The sequence below is a fragment of the Orycteropus afer genome, unplaced genomic scaffold (assembly GCF_000298275.1).
Source record: "Orycteropus afer afer isolate SDZICR_OR568_19922 unplaced genomic scaffold, OryAfe1.0 scaffold00059, whole genome shotgun sequence".
In the NCBI taxonomy this organism is placed as follows: domain Eukaryota; kingdom Metazoa; phylum Chordata; class Mammalia; order Tubulidentata; family Orycteropodidae; genus Orycteropus; species Orycteropus afer.
Genome location: NW_006921646.1, coordinates 8805521 through 8816472, shown reverse-complemented (window position 1 = coordinate 8816472; position 10952 = coordinate 8805521). Strand labels below are relative to the sequence as shown.

At 41.3% G+C, this 10952-nt stretch overlaps 1 protein-coding gene across 1 annotated transcript in view; it reads left to right on the top strand.

Moving 5' to 3' along the window:
• The window catches only part of SAYSD1 (SAYSVFN motif domain containing 1), a 10078-nt gene extending 2222 nt beyond the window's left edge, over positions 1-7856 (top strand). Inside the window, exons 2-3 of the mRNA XM_007939422.1 lie at positions 1396-1415; positions 7532-7856. Of these exons, the coding sequence (XP_007937613.1) occupies positions 1396-1415; positions 7532-7856 (345 nt within the window). The remainder of the gene's footprint in view (positions 1-1395; positions 1416-7531) is intronic.
• The last annotated feature ends 3096 nt before the right edge of the window (positions 7857-10952 follow it).

The following is a 10952-nucleotide window of genomic DNA, read 5'->3' as shown; positions in this document are numbered from 1 at the left end:
CAGTCCTACTTCCGTAGTGATACTGCCTCAGAAACCCAAGGAGGGGTCGCTATGAGTCGAGGCCAACTTGACGGCAAATAACAACAACAACAACATGCCATCCTCCCAGTTGTAGCTGTGTTTGTGCCCATTGTTGTAGCCACTGTGTCAGTCCATCTCATTGAGGGTCCTCCTTTTTGCAGACTGCCTACTTTACCAAGCATGGCGTCCTTCTCCAGGAATTGATCCCTCCTGATAACATGTCCAAGGAGCTTTGGTGGCACTGTGGTTAAAGCATTCAGCTGCTAACCAAAAGGTCGGTGGTTCAAACCTACTGGCCACTCTGGAAGAAAGATGAGGCCATCTGCTTCCATAAAGATTTACAGCCTTGGAAACCCTTTGGGGCAGTTATACTCTGTCTTACAGTGTCACTGTGAGTCAGAATCTATTTGATGGTAGTGGGTTTTGGGGCTTGATAACATGTCCAAAATTATGATGTTGCTTATTGGTCCAGTTATGAGAATTTTTATTTTCTTTGTGTTGAGATGTAATCCATACTGAAGGCTGTAGTCTTTGATCGTCATCAGTAAGAGCTTCATGTCATCTTCACTTTCAATGAATAAGGTTGTGTCCTTCAATTCTAATGTAACATTCTTCATATAGTCCAGCTTCTTGGATTATTTGCTCAGCATACAGATTGAATAAGTATGGTGAAAGGATACAACCCTGACACATACCTTTCCTTGTCTTAAACCATGCAATATCCCCTTGTTCTGTTTGAATGACAGCTCCTTGGTCTATGTACAGGTTCCTTATGAGCACAATTAAGTGTTCTGGAATTCCCATTCTTCGTACTCATATCCATAATTTGTTATGATCCACACAGTTGGATGCCTTTGCATAGTCAGTAAAACACAGGTAAACACCTTTCTGGTATTCTCTGCTTCTAGCCAAGATCCATCTGACAGCAGTGGTATCATTTGTTCCTCTTCTGCATCCAGTTTGAATATCCCTGTCAATGTACTGTTGCAACCATTTTTGAATTATCTTCAGCAAAATTTTACTTGCATTTTACATTAATGATACTGATTTCCACATTCTGTGATTCTCATTCAATGAATTCCTCTTCAATTTGTGATTCCTAGCTGAGTAGACCGTATGATTGTCCAATTCAAAATGGCCAATACCAGTCCATTTCAGCTCAGTAATGCCTAGGATATCTATCTTCAGCTGTTCCATTTCATTTTTGACAACTGCACATTTTCCTAGATTCATTCATACTTTGTACCTTCCATGTTCTGTTTATTAATGGATGTTTGCAACTGATTCTTTTCATTTGGAGTCATACCACATAAACAAATAAACATCTCAAAAGCTTTGCTCCATCCACGTCATTAAGGTCAACTCTGCTTTGAGGAGGCAGCTGTTCCCCAGTTGTATTTTGAGTGCCTTCCAACTTGAGGGGCTCATTTTCTGGCACTGTATCAGTCTTCTACTGCTATTCATAAAGTTTTCACTGGCCAATTTGTTTTTTAGAAGTCCTTCTTCCTAATCTGTCGTAGTCTGGCTGAAAGTTCTGCTAAAACCTGTCCACCATGGGTGACCCTGATGGTATTTGAAATACCGGTGGCATAGCTTCCAGCATCATAGTAACACAGAAGTCACCACAGTATGACAAACTGGCAGATGAGTGGTAGAGACTGCAAGTGGGTCCTTATCAATTACTGTATTTTTCATAAGGGACTCGGTCTTAATCTCATTTTTTATTGACTGTTACCATTCCTGGGTTTGCTTTGCTAGGAAATTCTCTTAAATCCCGCCCCTCCCCCCAATTTTCCATCCATCTCCACCTAATAGTTTTGGTGGCACACTCTGGCTTGCCAGGGATTTCTTTAGCCTTCTGTGTGTAGTTGCTTCTTTGGGTAGTCATTGATAGCAAGCATCCACATCTCTCCCTTTCCTTCATGCCTGGCAGTACTTAATGAAATATGTTTGGGAAAAAGCAGCCCCTAAATTAAATTCGGAGCTCTGGTGGCATAGTGCCTAAGGCATTGACTGCTAACCAGAAGTCTGGTGGTTCATATCCACCAGCCACTCCCCAGAAGGACGATTGGGCAATCTACTTCCATGGAGATAACGCTTCGGAAACCCAAGGAGGGGTCGCTGTTAGGGAGAAAAATGCTTGTACCTGTTTTGTTTTTTTTTTTTCCCTCAAATCCTGCAGAAGTCCTCTGCCTGCCTCTGTAGCCATATTCCACCCGAGCACGTACCCAGTGCTCCATCTGCCCAAGGTTCATCCCCCACACTCATCTAGCCACTCCTCTCCTCCAGACCTTGGTTCAGGCAGGCCTACTGCTTGAATGCTCTCTTTCCTCTGTGCCACCTGGCTAAGCACAGCCTTGGATTGTCTCCCAAAATCTAGGAGTCATCTTTAATTTCTCCCTTTCTGTTACCATCATTCATCTATTCAACAAAATCCTATCATGTGCCTACTATGTTCCAGTTACTGTCCTAAATCCTGGGAGATAGAGTTTGATAAAGGTACATGAAGGCCATGCTCTATGGAACCTGCATTTGTGTCTGGGGTAGGGAGGGAAGGAGGACAATAAACGAACAAGATGTTAAATGCTGCCAAGGAAAACAAAACAAAAAAGAAACCTCTAGGCTACTGTGAAAGGAGCTCTGGTGGCACAGTGCTAAAACATTTGATTGCTAACCAGAAGGTTGGAGGTTCAAACCCACTAGCCACTCCAAGGCAGGAAAATGGGACAATCTACTTCTGTAAATATTTACTGCCTCGGAAACCCAGTCAGAATTGACTCAATGGTAATGAGTTTGAGGCTACTATGATAGTGAATTGGGAGTGTGGGGAACAGAGTGCTACTTTATTTATTTATTTATTTGTCTTTTTTTTTTTTTAATTGTGATTTGGGTGAAGGTTTACAGAGCAAATTCACTTTCCATACAGTGGTTCACATATACTTTGTCTCATGACATTGACCACAGTTTACCACAATGCAACAGCTCCCCTCCCATTTCCTCCCCATAGTTAACCTCTTCCCTGTGTCCATCCCTCCATGCAGAGTGCTACTTTAAATTGGGTGTTCATGGAAGGCTCCACTGAGGGAGGTGACATTTGACAAGAAGGCGCCACTATGCAGAAACCTGGAAGCAGGGGCAAGGGTATATGGGATGACATTTTGGCTGAGGTTTGAAGAAGAGGTAGCCAGTCAGGGGAAAGAGGCCTTCCTCTCATAGGGAGTCACAAATGCCAAGGCCCTAAGGTGGGAAGGAACTTAGTATATATTTAAAAAAAAAAAAAAAAAAAAAAAAAAACTCACTACCATCGAGTCAATTCTGACTCATAGGGACCCCTTTTGGGTTTCCGAGTCAGTAAATCTTTACAGAGGTAGATTGCCCAGTCTTCTTTCTGCAGAGTGGCTGGTGGATTTGAACCTCCACATTTCTGGTTAGCAGTCAAATGCCTTAGGCACTGAGCCACCAGAGCTCCTTACCTTGGTATCAGAGGAATAGAAATGCCTTCCCTAAGCTTTGCCTGTATGTGATATGAAGATGATTAACACTTCTGCACACAGCTGTTACTGGTCTAAATATTGTAGAAGGTGAACTGGGTACAAATTCCAAAGGCGGCAGAGGAATTTCCATTTTCCTCCTCACCTTCATTTGTTTCCTTTGCCAGTTATTTCCCTTCCATCTCCTGCTTGTTGTCTAACCCTTTCTCTACCTTCCCATTCAAAAGCAAAAACAACAGTTGCCATGGAGTCAGCTCTGACTCATGGCAACCCCGTGTACATGTCAGATAGAATTGTGCTCCATAGGGTTTCCAGTGGCTGATTTTTTGGAAGTAGATCACCAGGCCTTTCTTCTAAGGTGCCTCTGGGTGGACTCCTTTTGGTTAGCAGCTGAATGCATTAATGGTTTGCACCACTCAGGAGCTCCCTAATTAAATACAACAGGGCTTTGGAGGGAGATTGCCCTAAGATTGAACTTCATCTCTATCACTAGCTGCATGATTTTAGGCAGTTACTTTACCTCTCAAAGTTGCCTTATTAGTAAATTGGGAATAATTAACACCTGTCTTCTAGATTCTAAGCATCAGGCATCTCAAGGTAATCAATAAATGGTGGCTATAAGCATTATTCTTTATGTATTCATTGAATAATAAAGTAAATTGAGTTTACTGTGAAACTCAAGTTGGTCCATCATTTCTCTCTGATTTCTCTGTTGCCACTCTAATCTATGTATGGGCATCTCTTGCTGGGCCTGCTGCCTCAGAGCCTAACAATCTCTCTGTTTCTTTTCATGCTCTCTGGCAGCCCATTCTCCCCTTGGCAGTCAGAAAAGTCTTAAATGTATATTACACCTACTTCTTATATATCAATATGGTTAGGGCCCAAAGACCAGGTTGTTATGTGAAAATTGGCCTTAGGCAAAAATGGAAGATGACCACATCAAATCACAAAATGGACTATGATGACATCATTATATAACTGCCAAATTACAACATTAAATATCTGCCAAATTACATCATTACATAACTGCCAAACCACTGAGAATCATGGTCCAGCCAAATTGATACATAACCTTAACCATCAGTCAGCATTACTCTTTCCTACCATCTCAGCATTTGTTATTGCCAGATGTATGTTGTTACTGCACAAAATAATTGCATAGTAGATTTTTCACTATTGTCATATATGTGCAATGTCAGATAACAGGACAGTCTATAAGTGAGGAGTAGGTGTAGTTCCATCCAAGACTTCCAGTCCTTTCTCATTCCCAGAATCCTTATTGCAGTCTGCCTGGTCCTACGTGGTCTGGTTCCTGCTTCCTCCTCTTGCTGTCATCTTGCACCACAACTTCCCCTACCCCACCCCCCATGCACAGGACACTCCAGTAATATGATCTGTCCTGTTCCAAGACAAGACAGCTCTTCCCACCCTGATACATCCCTCCTCTTGGGCAAGAAATATTGTATACACTGGTCAGATCTAAAAAGGATATTTATTTATTTAATATATGGAGATGGGTGGTGGTGCTGATGATATGTTAAGGGCCTTTCCAATCAGAATTCCCTAGCTAAAATGATAATAGTTATTATCAACAAGGTTGATGCTAACAAAGATTTCAACAAAATAGAAGTTCTCAAGCAACATACATCAGATGACCAGTACTTTTTATCAGGAGAGGAAATTATGAACATTTGTGGTCACCTTGTAAATTTCGGGAGCTCTGGTGGTGTAGCGCGTAAGGCATTTGACTGCTAACCAGAAGGCTAGTGGTTCAAACCCCCCAGCCATTCATCGGAAGGAAGATTGGACAATCTACTTCCGTAGAGATACCGTCTTGCAATCATGTGAAGAATACAGGATCTAACTGAAGAAATGAACAAAATGTTCAGCTTTGTGTTTAGAGTTTATGTGTGGATTGCTTTGTTTGGCTCTGGAGATACCAAAAGATAGAAACTGCAGTCTGTGTCTGATGATGGACTTATAAACAATCTAGGGATGCATATGACATACATGAAAAGAAACACAATTCAATGCTGAATAGTTTGGTGCTTTGTGAGTAAGAGAGCTGGGTACTCTGGGAAGCAGATAGAGGTGCCCTTGATGATGGTGATGGTGGAGGAGGTTGGGGGTACAAAGTTCATGAATGACACTTGCCTGGAAGGAAGGCAAAAAGTTCATTAATATAGAGGAGACAAGCAATTCCAGACCACAGATGGGGAATATCCTTTGGTAATGACAGCAGTTTAACTGTCATTAGGTTAATTAGGTCATTAGGGTGCAAATGGTTAAAGTGCTCCACTGCTAACTGAAAGGTTGGAGGTGTGAGTCCACCCAGAGGAGCCTTGGAAGAAAGGCTTGGAGATATACTTCCAAAAAATTAACCATAGAAAACTTTGTGGAGCTCAGTTCTGTTCCACATGAGATCACCACAAGTTGGCATCACCTCCATGGCAACTGGTTACTGGGTAACTGGAGAAGAGAGTCCTTTTTTTGAGCAATAGATTATGGATTGTTTTGTACATGAAATCTTTTAGACTGGTGTTTTTCAAGCTGCAAGTCATGACCCATTAGCAGATGGTAAATTCAATTTAGAGGATCTTGCCTCCCATTAAAAATAATTTTAAGAAACTAGAATAGAAAATATGAAAGCTTCACATGTAGTAAGTATTGATATGTGAACCTTTTGTTTCAGATACATATGTATGTACGTGGCCCACTAAACTCACTGCCATCAAGTCAGTTCTGACTCATAGTGACCCCCATTGGATTTCCAAGGCTGAAATATTTATAGAAGTAGATTGCCTCATCTTTCTCCTGCAGAGCAGCTGGTGGGTTTGAACCACTGACCGTGTGGTTAGCAGCCAAATGCCTTATTCACTATGCTACCAGAACTCCTTTATGTATGTGGAGCCACAATATCAACTGTATTTCTCATCATGGGTCATGGTTAAAAGGTTTGGAAAATACCTGACGAGAGATCAAGATACCCACAGCTACCTAAATATCTGTGCCTTCCATTAGCACTCAGCACAGTGGCTGGGTGCTGGCATTTCTATTTGTTGACTAAATGGAGGACCTTGGATTCTAGCCCAAGAAGTTTGGATTTTAATTTGTAGGCAATGAAAATTTGTTGAAGATTTGTGTGAAGGAGGTGATGGGTGTTTTAGAAGGGTGATTTAGCAGATGTATGGAGGATGGTTTAAAAGAGTCCATGTGATGCTATGGTTAAGTGCTTGGCTGCCAACTGAAAGGTTGGCAGTTCAAACCCACCCAGTAGTTCCACGGGAGAAAGACTTGATGATCTGCTTCCTTTGCGATTACAGCCAAGAAAACACTCTGAGGCAATTCTCCTCTGTCACATGGGGTCACATGGAGGTGATATGAGTTGGAATCAACTCAACAGCACCTAACAACAATGACAATAACATGTCGGATGGTTTGGGGAGGGCAGTGGCCAGTTAGGACATCCTTGGGCCTTAATATGAGTGATGAGGATCTATGTAGAGTATTTGCTGGGAAGGGAAAGATAGGAAGGACCAGGAATGGCTACAGCAGTGATTTTTTTTTTAAATACATGAAAGGGAGTTTTATTTCCCTTTTAGAATCATTATCACAAAGTCTTAGCTAATCAAATCCACAAGCATTTATAGGCTGTGTATGTGAGGCAGATGTTATGGCTGTTGCATTATCAATTACAGGGGAGTCTCTGTATTGGGTACAAATGAGCTCTTGTTAGCAGCAGACTAATCTGAGGAAATGTTTCCCGTGAATGGGAATCCATCTGAGTGCTGTAAGATTTTTATTGGGTCACATCTCACTAAGTGCTGATCAGTTTTGATTCAGTTGCAGAAGGGCACATAAGCTCTTTGGAGATGATTGTTTGAGAGAGTAGGGCAAGAAAATAGAAATCAATGAGCCATCAGCTTTCCTAGAGCAGTGAGAACTGCCTCTTTGAATTTAGCTCCATTACCCTTTACTTTTTTTTTGTTTGCTTGTTTGTCTTAGGAAAAGCCTGGGAGCAGCACATCCCAACCACAACAGAATATAGCCATTCCTCCACCACCACGCCAGGACAAGTCTTTCCTGACCAATATCACTGTCTTGAAGGTTCTTCTCTGGTTGGTCCTACTGGGACTGTTTGTGGAACTGGAATTTGGCCTGGCGTATTTCATCCTGTCCTTGTTCTACTGGATGTATGTCGGGACGCGAAGCCCTGAAGAGAAGAAGGCAGGAGAGAAGAGTGCCTATTCTGTGTTCAACCCAGGCTGCGAAGCCATCCAGGGCACCCTGACTGCAGAGCAGTTTGAGCGGGAGTTACAGTTAAGACCCTTGCAGGGGAGATAGGACCATGTTTTGCGGTCATGCAGCTAACCTCGGACAGAGTACTCTTAGCTCTCAGACATGGACTTGACTTCCTGTGCACAAGAGTAAGGACAGCTTGCGCGTTAGCTCTGTGACTGTGCAGTTCTTCTACCATTCTGTCCCCTGATCAGCTGCTGCAATTTTATCTTTGAACTTCTCTCAGGTTTTGGTGAAACCCATTGACAGACACTCACTGTCTGATCTGATGCAATTTATAAAAATTCATATTCTAGAAAGGGACTTGTTTGTCTCATATGAGTGAGATGGTTTTAGAGCACTACAAAGGCATTGTGGAAATTATGTGCTAAAAATATCCAGCTATTTGAACTAATGGTTAGGTACATAAAGGGCTGTATTAAGGGCAAAGCTCTCTTTAGGTCTTTTAATACTTATTTTTTTAAAAAAGTTGATGTCAAGTCTACTCTGACTCATAGTGGCCCTGTGTGTGTCGGAGTAGAACTGTGCCTCAAAGTGTTTTCAATGTCTGATTTTTTGGAAGTACATCACCAGGCCTTTCTTCCAAGGCACCACTGAGTGGACTTGAACCTTCAACCTTTGGGTTCACAGCATTAGTGCATTAACCATTTTCATTACCCAGGTGATCTATTAATATTTATAGCATTTTTTCCCCCAGAAAAAGTTTTAAGTTGCAAGCGTTTTTGTTTAATTAGTTGTTTTGATTTCTGCTTTAATTCTTGCTTTTCATTAATTAATGATATTGAAAAATAAAATATATTTAGAATATTTACTCTCCTGTTATTCTGCCCCCACTCAAAGGAAGATAAGAAGAGGCAAAGTCCTAAGTGACAGGTATGGGGAAGGATTTCTTGGAGTCAATATTGGCAGACTTGATAAGTAGTTATTAATGGTAAATTCAGCAAGAAAAAAATATTCTTGAGTGCATACAAATGGGAGAGCTGGAAGTGGAATTTCAGACTCATTGGCTCCTGGGCCTTTAGAGTAGGTGGTTCCTTTGCCTGTGGGCCTCTGCTGAGATACTATGTCAATATGAATAATCAGACATGATTTCCGTGTTCCTTCTTCTTGGAATCTAAAGGTAGAATTTGGGTTCATTGAAATTGGACTAAGCAAGCCACTAAATCCTTTTATCTGGATCATACTGATAAAGTAAGGGGACTATAGTTTTAAAGCAATAGTTTTTCTCAAACTCGAGGTTTTAAGAAATTAATGATTCCTCTAGTAGGTTTAACAACTTCAGAATTTAGCTATTGATTTTTACATTATGAGAGAAACTTTAATATCCCTGAGACATCATTAAGCCTAATGAAGTCCCAAGGGGTAGTGCACTCAGCTGCTAACTGAAAGGTTGGATGTAGAGCCCACCCAGAGATGCCTCAGAAGAAAGACCTGGCAATCTACTTCAGGAAGATGAGCCTTTGAAAACCCTGTGGAGCACAGTTCTACTCCATGGGTACACAGGTAAGTTTGCCATGAGTTGAAATTGACACAATAGCAACTAGTACTGGTATTAAGCCTAATAGAGGCCTCTTGTTAATTCTTTTGCTCATTTTTGCCAGATTTACTTATTACAGCAAAATTTTACTGTAGTTTCAATTTAGCTTTTTAAAATTGAACACCAGGTACTCCACCAGGCACTTCAGATAGGATCATGAGCAAAGCACACATATTTCTAGTTTCTCGAGCATATAGCCTAGGTGGGAGTGGGTATGGGGGACAAGATAAGACAATCAATAGCCATGATAGCCCGAGATAAGTTTGATTATAGGAAGAGTGCAGAAGAAATGTTCTCGATCACATCTTGAGGCTGACTAACCCCATCTGGTCTCAGGCCTTGAACATTTCTCTGATACGCACTGCTCCCTTTCTAGCCCTTTGCTGCTTGGGACTTTGGCTGTATCTCAGGGTCATCCAATCGAGCAGAAGGTCCCTTCCAGCTTGTGCAGCAGTCCTTGCTTCTGTGAATTCTGTTTGAACTGGACATGTAGAAAATATGGAAATTGGGTTGAATTGCTGTTTAATATAAAGGTTTTGGTGATTATTTTCTTAAGGCTTTCTTTTATTAGGGCTTTTCCCTTTCATAAAAGCCAAGTACCTATTGTTGTCAAGCTGATTCTTACTCATGACAACCTAATGTGTTATGGTGTAGAACTACTCCTTAAATTTCTTGGCTGTAATCTTTGTGGGAGCAGATCCACAGTGCCACTAGGTGAGTTTGAACCATCAACCTTTCAATTAATGTTGTTGTTGTTAGGTGCCATTGAGGTAGTTCCGACTCATAATGACCCTGTGTACAACAGAATGAAACGCTACCTGGTCCTGTGCCATCCTTACAATTGTTGTTATGTTTGAGCCCATTGTTGCAGCTACTGTGTCAGTCTATCTTGTTGAGGGTCTTCCTCTTTTTCATGGATTCTCTACTTTACTAAGCATGACGTCCTACTAAGCATGACTAGTCCCTCCTGATAACATGTCCAAAGTACATGAAATATCTTGCTTCTGAGGAGCCTTCTAGCTGTGTATCTTTTAAGACAAATTTGGTTGTTGTTCTGGCAGTCCAGGGTATATTTAATATTCTTTGCCAATATCATAATTCAAAAGCAACAATTCTTCAGTCTTCCTTATTCATTATCTAGCTTTTGTATACATATGTGGCAATTGAAAATACCGTGGCTTGGATGAGGCTTGTCTTCAAAGCGACATCTTTGCGTTTTAACACTTTAAAGATGTCTTTTTTGCAGAAAAATTGACCAATGCAACACATCATTTGATTTCTTGACTGCTGCTTCCACAGGCGTCGATTGTAGATCCAAGGAGAATGAAATTTTGACAATATTGTCTCCATTTATCACGATGTTGATTATTGGTCCATTTGTGAGGACTTTTGTTTTCTTTGTGTTGAGGTAAAATCCATACAGAAGGCTGTAGTGTTTGATCTTCATCAGTAGGTGTTTCGGGTCCTCTTCCCTTTCACCAAGCAAGGTTGTATCATCTGCGTATCGCAGGCTGTTAATGAGTCTTCCTCCAATTCTGATGCTGCATTCTTCTTCATGTAGTCTGGTTTCTCAGATATATTTGCTCATTATACAGCTTGAATAA